This window comes from Eurosta solidaginis, chromosome 4 (genome assembly GCF_040869045.1).
Source record: "Eurosta solidaginis isolate ZX-2024a chromosome 4, ASM4086904v1, whole genome shotgun sequence".
Taxonomy (NCBI): domain Eukaryota; kingdom Metazoa; phylum Arthropoda; class Insecta; order Diptera; family Tephritidae; genus Eurosta; species Eurosta solidaginis.
Window position 1 is genome coordinate 176,443,733 of NC_090322.1, and position 19,450 is coordinate 176,463,182.

At 36.7% G+C, this 19,450-nt stretch overlaps 1 protein-coding gene across 1 annotated transcript; it reads left to right on the forward strand.

Moving 5' to 3' along the window:
• The first annotated feature begins 5,012 nt into the window (after positions 1–5,012).
• LOC137250695 (uncharacterized) lies at positions 5,013–9,830 on the forward strand. The gene is made up of 4 exons (XM_067783923.1): positions 5,013–6,773; positions 7,057–8,617; positions 8,684–8,743; positions 8,812–9,830. The coding sequence occupies exons 1-4, from the start codon at positions 6,585–6,587 to the stop codon at positions 9,069–9,071; spliced, it is 2,070 nt and encodes a 689-aa protein (XP_067640024.1). The 5' UTR covers positions 5,013–6,584; the 3' UTR covers positions 9,072–9,830.
• Positions 9,831–19,450: the final 9,620 nt, after the last annotated feature.

The following is a 19,450-nucleotide window of genomic DNA, read 5'->3' on the forward strand; positions in this document are numbered from 1 at the left end:
TAACAATTTTCCGCCGTTAAAATTGTTTGTTAACTTCAGTCTATCCACATCTTCTATCTATATATATATATAGTTAAAATTATGAATGTTTGTATTTAGGTATAAATCGGGTTGCGCCCTAAACGGATCGGCCGATCACAACTAAATTTGAATCACCCACTAGAAATCTTCCAAATATTGTCATAGGCTAAACATAACTATAAAAAAGGGGGTGGCACCTACCATACAAATGGAATAATGAAAATCGGTAAGGAGCTATATGACGTTAAGTCCTAACAGCACCAGTAATATATGGAATTGAGAAAAAAAAGAAACAAGACAAATGGGACTTTCAGAACTATGGATGCCTTAAAAACTTAGGTTATTTCAACACGTAAAGTTTGATTGCAGAGTTGGGTTTGGCTGTTATTCCTTTAGTATTCTTTTATGTTATCTTTAGGGTTGGTATTTTTGGATACGCCTGGAGGAACCGGAAAAAAACATTTCTGTTTAATCTGATTAATTGATGTAAGAGCAAAAAGAGAAATCACTATGGCAGTTGCTTTCTCAGATACCACGGATACGCTTTGTGTGATGGAAGTACAACTCCCCATTTAAATGACCAATGTTTGCAAACATCTGATACACCGATGTGCAACATAAGCAAACGGTCAGGCCAAAGTGAAGTGCGATGTGTGCACCATGACTCATAAACAGCCGCTGCATGTTTTAGAACGAACCCTTAAGAATTTAAGGTGTAATGATCATCGCAAAGGTGGTGATTTCCCGTTACTTGCTGGAACAGCCGCAGTTGAAGTAAATGCGTGCTTTTTTGTCTATAGACGTACAAAAAATTACTCTCTTTAGAAATATGAGAGGGCATTTTGGCGAAAACACTTCAGCAGCAGCTTTTGCTAAATAACTTCTTGAAATTAATTATGGCAAAATTCCTATTTCTTTACTAACAGATTTGATTTCTTTTCCTACAAGTTTTTGAGAAATTATGACATCACCTGAAGCTTTAATAGCTAATGTTTCTTCCAAATATTGAATCTATCTTTACAAACTATAAATGCCTTTGAGAAAAGGCATTTTAGACACCTTAAAATGAGGATGTTAATATCACTAGAACCAAGGACGATCATTAGCTGCGAATCAAGGGATTGATGAGCGCAATACAAACCTTTATAGATTCAGAGCTTCTGCAACTCAATTGTCAACCCCACCTACGCGAGGGGAATCCTGTTACAAATATGATTATATCATATAACGACAGTCATTAGCTGTAGCAGAAGTCAATCTTACCAACTCATGTTTTACCCATGGCCAGTTACGCGTAGCTTGCATATTTTTATAGAAATGAGGGGTAAAACTCACGGGCATAAGCTAGTATAATATATAAAAAATTCCATACTTCTTTAATTTTGACTGAAATGAAAAAAAAGCAAAAAATTAAAATAGTTATTGGTTATCAGTCAACAAACGGCCTCTTCCATCTACCAGTTTTTATGAAAAAAATTCAGTCGTTATAAGCCCATGGGGGTTTGAACACTTTCCCCCCCCTTGCGCACGACCCTGTGCTAATTCATATAACTTCGTAATTGAAATTCTGCGTGTTCCTTTTTCATATTGCAGTATTACCTGATATGTTGTTCCAAGTTGTTTGCTAAATCTTTTTGAGTATATCCCTTTGCTAATCTACGATGTCTTACTTCTTTTCCTATTACTTTGTGATCTAAAAAATTTGTATAGCTAACGGTCATTCTAAGATTTGCTTTTTATTTTCGGTGGCGTTGCGATGAGCTCTTTTGTGCTCTGCCCACACTATCTCGCAAATCCTATCAGGATCTCTCAAATCCTCTACAATAGACTGAGTTACACGGATTTTATATTGCATAAAATTCTCTAGGTATACTTTTTGGAGCAGCCCTAGATTACCTTCTGGCATTTTAATGCCGTTGACAACATTCGGCCTAAGCTTCTCTTTGAGTACCCTAATAAGCTCCTCTTCAGTGATACCTTCTATCTTTAGGTAGTGTCTCGAGTAACCTGGATGAGGTTCTTCAAATATTTCTAGTCTGCCCCTAAATACAAGCTGGTTCCTAAATACGTTAAGGAGCACTTCAACGAACGGTATGAGGTCAGAATTGTCCTGTTCTGCACTGTGGATCGTATCATCGTCCTCGCTTTCAGAGTTCGCTGTTGATCCTGTGGTTGCGTTCCGACTGGCGGCTTCGGATGTTGATGTTGTGAGTGGGTTTGCGTGAGTTTTGAGTCGAGACAGAGCGTCAGCCACGACGTTAGATTTCCCTGGTTTGTAGATTATCTCGTAATTGTATTCCTCAATCCTAGCCTTCCAACGTTTTAGCTTGGCATTGTAATTACGATTGCTTAGAGAGAAAGTTAACGGTTGGTGGTCAGTAAATATACGTATCTTTTTAGCACCATAGAGGTAGTTCCGGAGGTTGTCCAAAGCCCATACGATAGCAAGCATTTCTTTTTCGTTTGTTGCGTATGCTTCTTCCGTAGTGGATAAACTCTATGGGTTTCTGGCAAGGATAGTGTCGATGTCCCTTAAATGTGTAGCTTCGTCTCTGCTGAAAATTATGATGCCGTCGATATATACGAAACAAATACGACCTATGTATTCTTTTAGCACGTCGTCTATCATGCGCTGGAAGATAGAGGGTGCATTTTTCAGACCGAAAGGAAGCCGCAAAAATTCATATTTTCCATTCATTGTGGAAAATGCGGTTTTTGCGATGTCGCTCTCCTTCATTGGTATTTGGTGGAATCCCGAAGTAAGGTCGAGTGTCGTGAAAAATTTCGTATTACCAAGACTCCCGATAGTGCCATTGATATCAGGGATAGGGTACGTATCGGGGATTGTTACGGCGTTTAGCCGCTTAAAGTCAATGACCATTCGATATTTTTTTTCTCCATCGGATTGAGATTTCTTTGGTACGATCCATATGGGTGAATTGTAGGAACTCTTGGAAGGACGAATGATGCCTTCTGATAGTAAGTCCCGGATTTGCTTTTCCACCTCCTTTCCGCTTTTTGTATAGATGGGGTTCTCGCTTACAGTTTTAATCTCTGCCTGGACATTGGTGTGGATTTCCATGCTTCGGTCGACCGGTCCGAACAAAATTTCATATTTTTCTAGTATCTCGTATAGCTTATTTCTTGTAAAGTGGGTAATATTATTATCAAGGGGGATATTTGTACTGATACTATTCACCTGCTGCGCTTTTTTTCGTTTAAGAGGCAGCAGAATGTCTGGTTTTAAAATGAGAACATTCAGTTCCCGGTCTAAGACTGCCTTGATTTCTGACAACGTATCGTCGCCTATTATTCCGTCGAACGATTTGAGGCCTGGGAGAACAAAAAAGGTGGTGAGTAGGTCTTTGCCTACAAATTTAAAGAAGTGTCCACATATTTTCCTGTCCACCTTTATAGTTCCACCCGCGGAGATTACATGAAACGGCTTTTCTACCGGTGAAGTATTTTGTGCTATGCTTTCACTTATATAATTTTTATTCGCCCCCGTATCCACTAAAAATTCTAGAATACCCAAATCTTGTGTAGCGTATTCTAAATACGGTACGCCGGACACGACGCTCCCATGGTAAAATTTACCTGATCGCCTGTTGTTTGTTCGCTGTTGTTGTTTGTTGAGGTGCTCGGGCTCTCTTCTTCGTCTACTGGAATCAGATGGAATAATTTCTGTTGCTTACTCGGGGTTTTGTTTGCATATCTTTGGTGGCTTGTAGAACTTGCCCCCCTTTTTGTATTGTCGTATCTAGAGAATGTGCTGTTGCCTCTTTGTCGGCTCTGTGAAGATGGTTCGGCATCCATTCTTACTACCGTGTTGTTTCTCCAACTTGGGGTGGACTGACTGCTCAATTTCGTTTGACCTGAGCTTGGGTAAGAGGGCCGTTGCCCTGTTTGGTTGTTATCTCTCCAGCTGCGGCTGTCTAAATTAGGATAATTTCTTCCATTGCGGGAAAAAAATTTTGGAGCTGAAGGTTGATAATTGTCATTTCTATTATCCCTGTGGACGGGTGGGCGGTAGATTGCATTCCTGCGATCCACATTCAAAATTTTGAGGCATGCAGAGAATGCCACAGGTAGGGTTTTCAGGGTTTGGACAAGAAGCAGGGCAGGAAGATCTCCGTTTAGCCCTCTTATGAAGACGTCTAACGCCCTTCGGCGGTGAGCCTCGGCCAATGCCTCTATGGTTTCTCCGTGTACGTATTTGTCTACCTTTATTGTATTTATCATTAAAGAAAGCTGTTTCTGCACTTGAGCATAAAAATCGGACATCTTTTGCCGTCCTTGCGACATTAGTGTCAGTTGTTGCTCTAACGTTTCTATGTCCCTAATGTCTGCGTAATGCACAGAGAGGATTTCCTTTATCCTCCTCCAGTCCGAATCTAGGATATTGTGCGCCAGCAGCGCAGAATCTGCCGCGCCCCTAATCTTCCCTCTAATGTGCCTTAAGATAGCAGTGTATATTGGCTTATTCCGCACTATTTCATAATCACGTATAACTTGTTCGACGCTATGGACCCAGGAGCCGTAGTGCTCCCGTGATCCATCGAATACCTGTAATTCTTTTATACAGTCGGGTAACATAGCGACCTCCGCCAGTTCACTCTCTGTCCGAGGACTCACTAATGGCTCTACTATTAGTTCTTCCCTGGTGTTCGAAGACTGCCTTCGCACTTCCCGCACTTGGGCCTCTAGCCTTTCCAAATTATCACTCAATCCAGACAAGGATTCATCGCTGTTCTTTGATTCTACACCTTTGAGTCGTTGGTCAATTTTTTTGAGTTGGGCTAGTATGGCGTTAATGGCGCCATTCTGTTCCGTAAGCGATCTTCACCTCGTCTGCGTCCATGGTTTTATCTCTGTGAAAAAATAAGAAAAGAAATATACAGCAGGGATTAGTTTATACTCACAAGATCCAATATCTCATTGGAACTTTCTGGTTGAAACTTATTGAGATTTTCGTAAGGAAAAAATGTATTTATCTGTATTTTCCCTTTGCTAGTTCACTCTTTTTCACTTAGAACTTTTTCAACGTGTTGAAGAGTTATTTATTGTTTTTTACCCAGTTTTTTCTTTATCTGGGTTTTAGTTCACTTCCTCTTTCACTTAGAACAAGCACTTCGCCCGATTGCTCGGGCGCCACTTACTGTTCCCAGGATAGGAACCTTTAAAAAATTAAAGTTGTGACGAACCAGCAGTTCGCCAATGGTTAAATCAAACACAAGAATTCAATTGAAATTCGCAAGACAAATTTATTGTGCACTGGTGGCACTCACTATCATAACTAACTCTAAACATAATTACTTCTTCCTATGAAACCTTTAACTCTACGCTACTTATGTTAACGTTGCAGATCCCACCACCATCAAATGTTTCGCAATCGATGAGTTGTGCGTGCACGTCAATATTGCCTATGCTGCATTTCTCACGGGTTGTTGATCGTGTTGTGTTACCATTCGCTTGCGCGTGGACTACGTCAGCGAAAGTTCTATATTGGCCCACAAACTCACATGCACGGCAACGTGAGTAAAGGGTGCGCCATTGGGGGTATTGGGAATATGGGTGTGATAACTTACATATGTACATACATACATAATTTGAATTTTATATATATAGACTAGAAGACCCGGCAGCCGTTGTCCTGCCCTAAATTTGGCCTATCTGCATACATTTTAATAAGTTTTTTTCGTCTTGACTCTGCCCTCCGCCCCCTCTTCACTTTTTCCTAATCCTTTTATTCACTCCTCCCTCCGTCTTTTTCGCTTCATCTATCTCCATCTTCGTCTCATTCTATCTCTTTCTCAATCTCCTTCTTCTCTCTTTTCTCTTCTCTCAATTCCTTCTCATTCTTCTGCATCCCTTATTGCCTGTCCCAGAGGGTGGTATGTATTTTATTCCAGTCCCACTCCGAGTCTCAGTCCCAGTCCTAGTCCTAATCCAAGTCCCAGTCCGTCTCTGGATAATATATTACTCTGTACCAAAGCACTCATCAACAGCTTTCATTTGATATCCATATTGTATAAACACTGTCTAGGCATTCACTGGCCCACGTTTTGGCCTATATCTCGAGACCCTGTATCTGTAGTAACCACCGCGTGAGGTTTACGCAACTTGTGTGAAAGTTTGAACAAAATCGACCGACGCATCTCTTAAAACACCGGCGACCAACTAACACACATTTTAGCCTTTCTTTTTATATATATAGATTTTTATTTTTCACACTTCACTATAATATTAAAACGAAATGCAGATTTTCGTTGCTTTTGAAATTCGGCTTAAAATTTGCACATGGAACAACTAAATACTCTCCTGTATTAAAAAAAAATGTCATAGTACCTCTCGCGCCTCAGAAAAATAATATTGCGACTATAAACTGAGGTATAACCTATCCTATATTTCAAGTTAGACCAAACTACACAAGGGGTGCAAAACAAATTCAAAATCGGTTCAGTAGTTTAGGAGTCCATTGGCCTCAAACCTGTGACACGTGTTTTTTATATATTAAGATGTATATTTTTAAATGAACTTTATGTAGAGTAAAGGGGGGTAATATGGACCACGCGGGTAATATGGTCCACCCAGTTATCTTGAAATTCCGACGTCACATCCTCCGTTATTTTCGTTTAATTTCTTTGTCTATTCGCGCTAGTTTCCTCAGTTTGAATTTGTCGTTCAGCAAGTGCGGGTATTCGAGTAAAAGTATTTTTTGTGAAATAGTGTTTGCTGATAATTATATGTCAGTAAGTGGAATTTGCGTTTTTATTTAAAATTTATTGTGCAACGAACAAATGGACGAATAACATGCGTTTAATAAATATGTTTTGCTAACTTTAAATGGCTATAGTTTATTAAACATCGTTAGCGTTCGAATTAAACCCAGTTATTTCGACAGCACGTGTTGTGGGTAATATGGACTACCACTATAGGGGCTAATATGGACTAGTGGTCCATATAACCCGCAGAAAAAATTCTTGCTCTTTTCGCTCTATTATCCTTGAGTTCATTAAGATTTTATTAATGTAGGATATGGCTCCTGGAAAGCGTAAAAACTGGAACACCGAGGACATGAAAAAAGCGATTACAGCGGTACGATCTAATACCTGTGGTTATTTAAAAGCAGCTAAATTGCACAATGTTCCTAAGTCAACTTTAATAAGGCTAGTGTTAAAGGAAGATTCCGAAATCGAAGAAGTCGTAAATACAAAACTAGGGCGTAAGCCAGTTTTTCCAGAACATTTTGAAAAGATGCTGGTGGATTACGTTCTGACGATGGAATCGAAATTATTTGGACTAAGCAGAATGGATGTTAAGTACTTAGCCTATCAACTGGCTGAAAAAAATAATATTATGCACACATTTTCAAAAGAAAATCAGCTTGCGGGTAAAGATTGGCTGCGCGGTTTTTTAAAGAGGAACCCAAATTTAGCGTTCCGCTCTCCAACGGGAACTTCTTTGGCAAGAGCACGAGGCTTTACAAAAGATAATGTGAATACCTTTTTTGATATTCTTGAAAAGGAAATGGATAATTTTATTTATTCAGCCAACAATGTTTTTAACGTTGATGAAACAGGTATAAGCGTCGTCCCGTCAAAATTACCCCAAGTATTGTCAAGGAAGGGTAAAAGGCAGATTGGAAGCCTAACATCTGCAGAGAGGGGATCTACGATCACAACTATTGTTTGTATGAGTGCAAGTGGAATATTTGTTCCCCCACTATTTATATTTCCACGCAAGAAGCGCTCAGACTTGTTATTAAAAGGAGCGCCGCCAGGATCAATATACGAATGTCATCCGTCCGGCTGGGTGCAAACATATATTTTTACAATATGGTTTAAGCACTTCATAACACATGTCAAACCATCAGCTGCTTCACCAATATTGCTCGTCTTAGATGGTCATTCAAGTCATACAAGAAATATTGAGATTCTTGATTTGGCTAGAGAAAACCACGTATCTATCGTATCCATCCCTCCTCACTCAAGCCACAAAATACAGCCTCTAGATAAAACTTTCATGGGGCCTCTTAAAAGATATCTTTCGGAAGAAATACGTGTTTGGATGCGTTCGAATTGCAGAGCTTTGACGCACTTCGATATGGCAGACCTATATGGAAAGGCGTATATGCGAGTTCAGAGTGGGGAAATCGCAATCAATGGATTTCGCACCACCGGTATATTTCCCCTGAACAGGCATATATTTCGTGATGATGAGTTTTTAGCTGCCGATGAGGAAGAACCACATTCTCCTCCTCGAATTTGTGAAAGCGCTTGCGAAGCACCCGAAGAAATACTGAATAACGAAAGCACAGTAGAATCAGAAACCGCGTCTCGGGTAATAACACCGATGGAAATATCTCCGGTTCCTATAAAAAAAACGAAGCGTTCTAATCGTGGCAGACCAGCAGGAAAGTCGACGTTATTAACGTCTTCTCCGTATAAGAAATCACTACAAATTTCGTTGGAAAAAGCAGCTGAAAGCAAACCTCTAAGAGAAACCAAAAAACGTCAAGATAGTCATTCTAATAAGCCCAGCACCTCCAAGAAAAATATTAAAAATTTTAATTTTGCAAAAGAAAAGTTCGCAGGTAAGACTGCTTAAGCAAAAATTTTGATTAAATTTGTAAAACATTCGTTCTCTATTTTCATTCAAGAATCCAGCACTTCCAAATCAGTTATGAAAACAATGAACTCCGCGAGAGAAAAATGCCCAGGTAAAGTTATTAAAGTAAAGGTTTTGATTTAGTATTTATAATATCGTCTTCTTCTTATATCTTTTCAGGAAAAAGGAAGAAGACAAATTCATCATCCTCTTCGGATTTGGATGATAGTTATAGCGTTCGGGACGAATCTGACGAATTTTTAGAATTTGCAAACGCCGCTGAGAAAGAGGATGCGAAATGCCTATATTGCTCTACTTTTTATTCGGAAGATCGATCTGGTGAGATATGGGTTCAATGCGTCTCTTGCAACAATTGGAGCCATGAAGAATGTGCTGGTTGTGAACAAGATCTATTTATATGCGACATGTGTACACAGTAAACACTGCGGCTAATATGAACTACCTGGTCCATATTACCCCCTAATTTTTTTTTTTCGCCTTTCTGGGTATTTTTAACTTTTTACATTTTTTTTATATTTTTTGAGTTTCGATTTATGCTATTGCAATAAAAAATAAAAATGAATTGTTTTTTAAAGTCAATAAAATTATTTTTGGTAATTTTTATAGCCTTATGCGTTTACGTTATGTTAATAATAATGAGCTTAAAGGCCGTGGTTAAATAAAACACAATGTTTAAAATTTCATTGGTTTTTTAATTTGTCAATATTTCGGCTTCAGTCTGAAGCCATCTTCAGGACTGTAAGTAAACACAAATGTATAAAAAGGGGGCATTCATTTCAGATACATGGTCATTAAAATTTACGTTATGCAACTAGGTATACATATAAACGAAACACAACTTACACTTGTGGTTATTCTTTATCGACTGATCATATGTTCGGAAAACAAAAGTAAAATAAACATCAAAAATGTATACAATTTTAAAGTACAGTAAGTGTAAACTAAAATATGCACAAACAAATATATAGGGATACAAACAATAGATCAACGAATATGTCGTCATCCAACATTATGATTTGTTGATCCCAAGTATGCTGCTAGCGGAATAATTTCTGTACGCTGCTTTCTTTCATGTGCGCCGTGAGACTTGCATTTTGTGTTGTTGTTTAAGCAATAAATTGCGATATGCATATGCGCATTGGTCTGTGTCACTTTTAAAATCAATTCTCTTATCATTAGGCGTGTTCATAATGTGGAGCATTTCCATGGTGAAGCGCTTATTATATTGTTTCTCTATGTCCAATATAGTAACATTCTGGAAATCGGGATAGTGGCCCGTATCCTTACAGTGGGCCGTTAAGGCCGTTTTATTTTCCGAAGCGTTGTTTCTAAGTTTAATATTGGACTTATGGCCGGAAATCCTTGTCTTTAATTTTAATTTTGTTGTCCCCACATATACCTTCTCGCATAAGTGAGACCCGTCACCGTTGCATGGGATTCTGTATATTAGGTTGGATTTCTCATCCTTTGGAATTCTGTCCTTTGTATTACTGTAAATTTGTTTCAATGTATTGTTGTATGTGAACGCTATTTTGACCTTTTCTTTGTCATATAAATCCGATCTCTTGATCCTCTCTGCTATTCTTGGGACATAGGTTATCGCTTTGTATATTTTGTTATTTGCTTCTTCAGGTTTACGTTCATTACGTGCTCTGGTATAGAAATTTCGGACCAGTTTATTAACCAAGCTACTTGGAAACTCATTATCCTCTAGAGTTTTTTTGATGATCGTGATATTCTTCTTGTGGTACATTCTGTCGCTTATTGTAAGTACCCGTCTTATGAAGCTTTTGGCGGTATTTATTATTGTACTTTTTTCGTGTTTTGAATAATAGTTAATTAGTCTTCCCGAAGCTGTGGGTTTTCTGTACCAGTCAATATATAATTTGTTGTTTCTCCTATTGATTAACGTGTCCAAGTACGGTAGTTGACCATCGTTCTCAACCTCTATTGTAAACTTAATGTTTCTGCTGTAGCTGTTGAGTTCAGTGAGAATGTTTCCAATTTGTTCAGTTTTTACAATGGCAAATAAGTCATCTACATACTTTGTAAGTAGGCGTGGTTTGCTAGTAGTTTCATTTTCGAATCTTGTTAGCAGCTCCTCCATGACAATGTCAGCTATGACTGGGGAGGCTGGTGAGCCCATGGGCATTCCTGTACGTTGTTCGTATATTTTTTCATTGTATTTAAAATATCGATTCTCTTTTATGCAAAATTTCACCATTGTGATAAATAGTTCCCTTGTTAATGATGTATATTCTTTTATGTTTTCCCACTTTGCGGATATGATTTCAATGGCTAAATCAACCGGAATGCTTGGGAACAAGGAGACTACGTCCAAGGAAACAAGGCTTTCATCATCATAAATATATGTGCCATTGACCTTACTTTTAAATTCTGTTGAGTCATCGACATTATATTTAGAAGAACAAGTGATATTTTTGAGTATTCTCACGACATATTTACAGAGGTTGTATGACGGGGAGTCGATAGATGAACAAATAGGTCGGAGTGGTATACCTTCTTTATGAATTTTTGGTAATCCATAGATTCTGGGAGTAATAGCATTTTTACACAGTAGCTTGTTCTTTTCTTGGATATCTATGGCACCGCTGTTGAACATCCTTTGAACAATCTCATTGTTTTTGTCTTGTAGCTTGTTCGTCGGATCGCGTTTTAAAACTCTGTAGGTAGAGATGTCGTTCACCAGTGTCTGAATCTTTGTATCGTATTCGTTTTTGTCTATCACCACTGTAGCGTTGCCCTTGTCGGCATTGAGTACAAGTAATTGTTTGTTGTGTTTGAGGAACCGTTTTGTCTCTTCCAGTATTTTGCGTGTGAATTTGTCTCGTGTGGAAATCGTATTGTTTTTTAGATGGTCGTGTATCAGTGTCGTGAAGTTGTTTCTTGCCACTTCTTGTGATTCCTTATCTTTCGCCGTTTGTATAATGTTTTCCCCGTCTGCTATAAACTTAAATAGAGGAAATCTCTTGTTTTCGGTCGAGAGGGCATATTTCGGGCCCAGCGATAACAGCCATTGTATATCATGTGGTATTTCAGTTTGTGTGGTATTTCGGAACCATTGTGGTACCACCCTAATATTGAGTTTTTCCTTCTCTTGTTGTCTTAGTTTTTCGTACTTTTTTGTTTGTCTCTGTTTAATCTTGCTTGTGAGGTTGTCCAACAGTATATTTTCACTTTCGTAGAATTTGGTTGAATGGTGAGAATTAAGAGTGTGATCGATTTCTGTTCTCAGTCTATTTGCCTCCCTTCTGTTTTGTCTTAGGAGGTCATGTTTGATACATATTATCATATTTAAAAGCTTCGCCTGCACTTGATTAATGAATGTGACAACTTTGTTTGTGTACTTACGTGGAATTCTGCAATTATTGGTGTTGTTTTTTATGATGTACATAATATCTTTTGTTGCATCTCCCCAGTCATAGCTGACATTGTCATGGAGGAGCTGCTAACAAGATTCGAAAATGAAACTACTAGCAAACCACGCCTACTTACAAAGTATGTAGATGACTTATTTGCCATTGTAAAAACTGAACAAATTGGAAACATTCTCACTGAACTCAACAGCTACAGCAGAAACATTAAGTTTACAATAGAGGTTGAGAAAGATGGTCAACTACCGTACTTGGACACGTTAATCAATAGGAGAAACAACAAATTATATATTGACTGGTACAGAAAACCCACAGCTTCGGGAAGACTAATTAACTATTATTCAAAACACGAAAAAAGTACAATAATAAATACCGCCAAAAGCTTCATAAGACGGGTACTTACAATAAGCGACAGAATGTACCACAAGAAGAATATCACGATCATCAAAAAAACTCTAGAGGATAATGAGTTTCCAAGTAGCTTGGTTAATAAACTGGTCCGAAATTTCTATACCAGAGCACGTAATGAACGTAAACCTGAAGAAGCAAATAACAAAATATACAAAGCGATAACCTATGTCCCAAGAATAGCAGAGAGGATCAAGAGATCGGATTTATATGACAAAGAAAAGGTCAAAATAGCGTTCACATACAACAATACATTGAAACAAATTTACAGTAATACAAAGGACAGAATTCCAAAGGATGAGAAATCCAACCTAATATACAGAATCCCATGCAACGGTGACGGGTCTCACTTATGCGAGAAGGTATATGTGGGGACAACAAAATTAAAATTAAAGACAAGGATTTCCGGCCATAAGTCCAATATTAAACTTAGAAACAACGCTTCGGAAAATAAAACGGCCTTAACGGCCCACTGTAAGGATACGGGCCACTATCCCGATTTCCAGAATGTTACTATATTGGACATAGAGAAACAATATAATAAGCGCTTCACCATGGAAATGCTCCACATTATGAACACGCCTAATGATAAGAGAATTAATTTTAAAAGTGACACAGACCAATGCGCATATGCATATCGCAATTTATTGCTTAAACAACAACACAAAATGCAAGTCTCACGGCGCACATGAAAGAAAGCAGCGTACAGAAATTATTCCGCTAGCAGCATACTTGGGATCAACAAATCATAATGTTGGATGACGACATATTCGTTGATCTATTGTTTGTATCCCTATATATTTGTTTGTGCATATTTTAGTTTACACTTACTGTACTTTAAAATTGTATACATTTTTGATGTTTATTTTACTTTTGTTTTCCGAACATATGATCAGTCGATAAAGAATAACCACAAGTGTAAGTTGTGTTTCGTTTATATGTATACCTAGTTGCATAACGTAAATTTTAATGACCATGTATCTGAAATGAATGCCCCCTTTTTATACATTTGTGTTTACTTACAGTCCTGAAGATGGCTTCAGACTGAAGCCGAAATATTGACAAATTAAAAAACCAATGAAATTTTAAACATTGTGTTTTATTTAACCACGGCCTTTAAGCTCATTATTATTAACATAACGTCAATAAAATTATTTTCATTGTATTATCTCATGTATTTGGTGAATTGTTTACCAAGAAAATTTTGGTGGTCCATATTTGCCTACTTTACTCTAATTATTACTTTTGTTGTAGTATACACGATTGCATTGTACTAATGCGTTGCCAATGAAATATGAAATAAATAAAAAATCTTTCCTTATCGGATTGCTTCCCGTTTCTATTAATTTTTATCGCAAAACTAGTATTGACAATAACACATGCATACTATGAGCTTCCATACTATGGCTTCCATGCTTCAAACTACACCTTCCCATAGACAGGAATTAGCAGAAGCATTATCAACAACTGCTAGAGATCTAGCTTGCGGACAAGAAGTATCAAATGAGAAAAGGTATGAGAAAGAAGAGATAGTAAATCTAGTAAGAAGACATAAAGAGATCAAGGACCAAGAATTACTTGAAACGTTTTATTTATTAACTAAATTCATCCGTATTAGTGAGGAAGAAAGTGGAAAGGCTGTAAAAGTAGAGGTGGCAAAGGGTTTAGTTAAGGAAGGAGTTTCTGCTCATGTTATCTCTCAAACGACCAGTTTATCTATTGATGAATATGATAATGATGAGAAGAAAATTTCCATTCCGTATAAAGAATAAAAGAATGGAGGTTGAGAAGAGGATACACTCAGGAAGATTTAGCAAATAAAGTGGGCATAATAAATCAAAAAATATATGAATATGAACAAGCACGAGCTGCTGTTTCACTTGAAATGTTAGATGAAATAGCAAAGGTACTATTAATTAATATTACAGAAACAAGGGAAAATGAGAATAGTGAAGCAGAGCTATCAAAATTAATAGAAGAATACAAAAGATTAAAAGCCACGAACTACACGATGTATTAATAAAATCTCTGTTTGAAAGCATACAAATTTGCAAAGAGAAAGTGGAGACAGTAGACAGGATAAAAATTGCAAAGAATTTAGTTAGGAACGGAATTTCTATTAATATTATTTTAAAAATTGTAGCTTCACTACATGTAAGTTTTGATTAATATTGTAATTGTATAATCTTTTAATTTTTATATTGTTCACTTAACATATCGCTCATTTACTTCAACAGTGTCATAACTCAAAAAACACAATTTTTCAGGAGAGCCATACAAAGATTTTAACTGCCATATGTTGCGCATATAAAGGCACATTTTCATTTTTATAGCACGTGGTAAATATTTAACTGACCACAAAGATTTTTTTATACAACATAGATCATGATATTGGGTACGTTTATATGTTATTAACTCAAAAGTCGTGTTTTTTGAGTTATGACACTATTGAAGTAAATGAGCGATATATTATTCATAGTATGCAAAAAAATTTTAAGTTTTGTAATTAGTTTGTAAGTGCACTCTCGTCATGTATGACTATAAATAAAAAAAAATAATAATTTGTATGGTAGAATCCCATTGTTTATGTGCATCCGTCTTTATACCGCCGCCAAATCGCATTTAAAGGCATAGTTAAGTGACAAAGCGAAACAACGTGGCAAAAGCGTTTAAGGCGTACACAAGATAACGATGAAACTTGGTAACACAATAGCTGTTTTTTTTTTACATCTATAAACGTTTACGCTTAAACTTTATATGGACTGCTAAGCGTCAAACTTTAAATACACCTCTGAAATTGCTGCGCATAAAATTAGTACTACTAAATTTCAATACGCATTATACTCAGATGTAACTGAAATATGTGTTTATGTTTCACCTCTACACTAATTCTATGTATCACCCCTTAAAATGGTGCGTGTCCACAATTCATCGCAACTGATTCAGCTATATGTTATACACTATGGCCCTCAGAGGGTTGTGTCTCCGCTTTTCGGTACACTCTGTGCTGTAGCTAGTTGTTTAATCACTGCCGCTAGATGGGTATCCTAAGCATTATCTAAGAGATGATAAGCGTTTTTTTTACGCGCAAACGTAAACGTATACGCGTGTAAAAAAACACGGATAATGTTCAGACTGAGCCCGCCATCCTTATTTTCCCCCTCTTTTTTTATTCGAACTCGAATTACTAAATTCATACCTAAATTTGAGAGCGAATAATCTTAGTTCTGAACACAGACGTGGGTCAAGCCAAACTCGATAAGTCCTCGAATTTTTTATCGAAACCTCACAGAAAGCCCAACAACACCACCAAAAACCCCCAGCGGATCAGGGGGTCAGAATATACCCGCGGTAGGTATGCCTGTCGTAAGAGACGACTAAAATGCCAGATTGAAGGGGCTGTGTAGCGCAACCCTTCAAGTTGCCAGCGCAATATATAGCTTCTCCAAACCCAATTGTCAACCTCACCTATCCGCGGCGAATCCTGTTTGACTAACAGACGAGGCTCTGGCGACCCCAAGCTCCTCATGGAACTTGAGGGCGGGGAGGGAGAGATGGCCTGAAGGTTTAATGTGGTCATATAAATCGTTTCCGAGATGGTCGGGCTAGCACCTTAATTGTGCTTGTTACCGGAGCGTACCGGATCTGTATCCGGCAAATGACCATCACATCGATAACACTCCACAAAGCCTTCGGGGAGCAACCTTATCGCTACAACAACAACAACCTAAAAAACCACATAGAAGGAAATCAAACTAAGCAAAGGAAAACTATAAACAACTTTTTTTTTTGGTATTTAGTAAAAATTTATGACTTTTCAAAAATTAATTTCTCAAAAAAGGTTTATATTTCAACTTGGGTAAATATCTATTAGCCAAAACTCGTTGTTTTTGAAATATGAATTTTTGAATATTAAACTTTTTTCGCCATATATTGATGCAATACATATCAGCATAAAGGGCGATCAATGCCAAATGCTTAAAATTAATTAAAATATCACATTTATCATTGAAAACATTCATTTGTTGTTATTTTTCAGAATATGGCAAAGTATTTCACTAAACCTCCAATACCGTAACAAGAGCCTTTGCCATGTCTTTTACAAAATCACTTTTTTTTTAAATATAAATTTTTGAAAAAAGTCAAATTTTTACTATAGCTATATGCTATAGTTTATAAATTTATATAAAAGTAAATCTAATAACGAAAATTTCAGCATTTTTTGAAAATTTTTATCAAAAAATATTCAAATATCATACCCCCAGATGATTGAAAACCTTCAAATTTAAAAGTATTTTTTATTCGAAAATCAATGTTTCGTCGGGAGAAAAGTGTACCTTAAATGTAATTATTCCTGAATAATGATTTATGATTCATATTTCTAAGCAATTTTTATTCATCTTTTTATCATACTTGATATTAGTGGAAGATTGTACTTTACTTCTTTTGGAATAACATTTGATTACTTTTCACACTCATTTTTTGATCGCATTTAAGAACATTTTTCAATCATATTAAATGAAGGTTTGGAATCATGAAGAATCACGATTGTGATTAATTTTTCTATCATATTTCATACATAACTAAATACTATATAAAGATCATATTTCATCAGTGGGTGAAAGCATCCCGAAACTCGGAAGTAAGCTTTTTGAACCGCAGGTAGTAATTAACTTGACCGTTGTACGCACACACGACTACAACATCCAACATCATCTATGATCATCATATAAGATCATGGTAACGATGTCACTTTAAAAATCACGATTTTACTATGTCTCATATAATTCTTTAAATATAACTTAATGTTTTTGACAATCATAGCTCATGGAGGATGTTGAAGCCGGGTCCAGGCGTGTCAATCAAGCTTAACTTACCAGCGGTTCAAACAGCTTACAACTTCCGTACATCGGTTCCATCCAGTATGTCTTTTCTGAAAAGCCGCATCTAGAGAAATGCTAGAAGACATCTTAGGTAAGGAGCAGCATTTATATAACTTTTAGTCCTGAATATGTTTTGTATATTTGTAATTTTTTTGGATTTTATGATTAAAAAAATGTGAGCTAATGACAGAAAATCAGATTTTCAATGAGAAGTATAGTTTTAACATGTAAAAAATGCATCATTTATTCAAGAAAGGTAGTCTGCAAAGATTAAGAAAGTTGATTTAAAAATGATTTTAAATTTTTTATAACCGAAGGTAAAGAAATTAAATTCAAAAATGATTCAAAATTGTGATTGAAAAATTGTTCTCAGTTATTGATCATCAAAAGCAAACAAGTTTTATTATTCGTTATGTTCATTTTTATAAAATCTTAAAATTTATTCATCAAAGTTATTCGAAAATGATTTCAAAAAGTGATCGAAAAATGATTTTCAGTTTTTGATCATTAAAAGTAATCTTATTTTATTATTTATTTTGTTCAACTGTTCAGTATTTATTCGCAAGGAGTAATCAAATTGTAGTGATATGAAGGAAAGTTCAAAAATTTATCATCTAAATGCTGTGTGGGCGCCAGTTGAAAAAATAGGGGAATAAAATACTGATTGCATTTTATCGAATTCAATTGCCGACAAATCCGAAAAAAATTCTTTTGAGGCAAAAGAAAAAAAAACACGTGTTTCATTATTTTGACCAAAGAACAACATATTAAAATTTCATCGAAATCAAAAATCATGTCCTGCGCGGACCGGTTGTCTTGAAATGGAGTGAGAATCTTTCTTGTCACAACAAAAAGCGGTGTATTGAATTTCAAGGGGGCATACTTTAAGGCGTAAAACAGGTGCAAGCTTATTATGGAAAAGTATAAGTATAGCACTATGAGAGTTGGTTTTGGTGGTGATTGAAGGGGTTGTGTAGTGCAACCCTTTCAAAGGGTTGCCAGCGCAACATATAGCTTGGTGGTGCGGGGCTGGTATATTAAATCATTCCCGAGATGGTCGGGCTTGTACCTTAATGGTGCTTGTTACCGGAACGTTCTGGATCTATATCGCTAAAACAACAGCAACGACAACAACAACAGTTGGTTATACTTTTTCGATAACAATTGTCTAGTATTAGTAACAAATATTGTAGTCCCTGTAGGGACAAGGTTTCAAATCCAGATATTTAAGATAATGGATTGGTAAAAAATTCATTTCATTTGAGTGAACCGTATTTTAGATATGGGGACGTACTTTTATTCTGTTCTTAAAAAATAAAAGTCCGGAATAAATTTTTATTTTCGGGTTTTAAAATAAAAGTCTGTATTTTATTTTTCTTTGTGGATTTTTTTTGTAAAAGGATGCATGATTCGTCATGAAAATGCAATGGGAATCCCATGCACTTTCACAAAGGATAATTTTTTAACCGGACTTTTTCGACTCAACAAAAAAATACCTATTAAAATGAGTCACTGATTATAACTAATAGTTATACTATAGTTTTGTCACTTTCTTTCGTCAAGATCCTTATTTTCGCAGTTTTATTTCAAATCAAATAAATAATTTTATTGTGGATTTTTTTATAACTATAATTACGATACCTCCGTACTACTTATTTAAAATTGTCTTATAAATCGGTGATCCCAACAAACCTCTCATTGAAAAGACCTCTCCTCTCAGGGGCTCAAGAACTCATCTACGCAAGCATTATGAGGAAACACGGCACCTGAGAACACAGCCGTATGAAGAAAAAAAAAAAAACACAAACAGGTCCTAAGTGATATCCACAAAAAGGCGTCATAACTCTATGCCAGGAATTGCCCGGCGAACCCAGTTCTAAAAGATAAATACTCTGTACTCACAGAAGAGGAACGCACTCTCCCTAGGGAGACGCGCGTCACTCTAGTTCAACTTCGATTTGGACACTGAAACAGGTTAACCTCTTACCTATCCATAATCAACCCCGACATACAAACGTATGTCCTGCTTGCAATGTGTACCCACATGACACCAATCATCTCTTTAATTACAATGTGGAACCAACGCCTCTAACACGCCTCCCACTCTGGTCC

Coding starts and splice junctions, on each gene's coding strand:
- LOC137250695 (XM_067783923.1), top strand. CDS start 6,585: ATGGACCACGCGGGTAATATGGTCCACCCAGTTATCTTGAAATTCCGA. Junction 6,774..7,056: donor TTGCTGATAATTATATGTCA/GTAAGTGGAATT, acceptor TTATTAATGTAG/GATATGGCTCCTGGAAAGCG. Junction 8,744..8,811: donor CGCGAGAGAAAAATGCCCAG/GTAAAGTTATTA, acceptor ATATCTTTTCAG/GAAAAAGGAAGAAGACAAAT.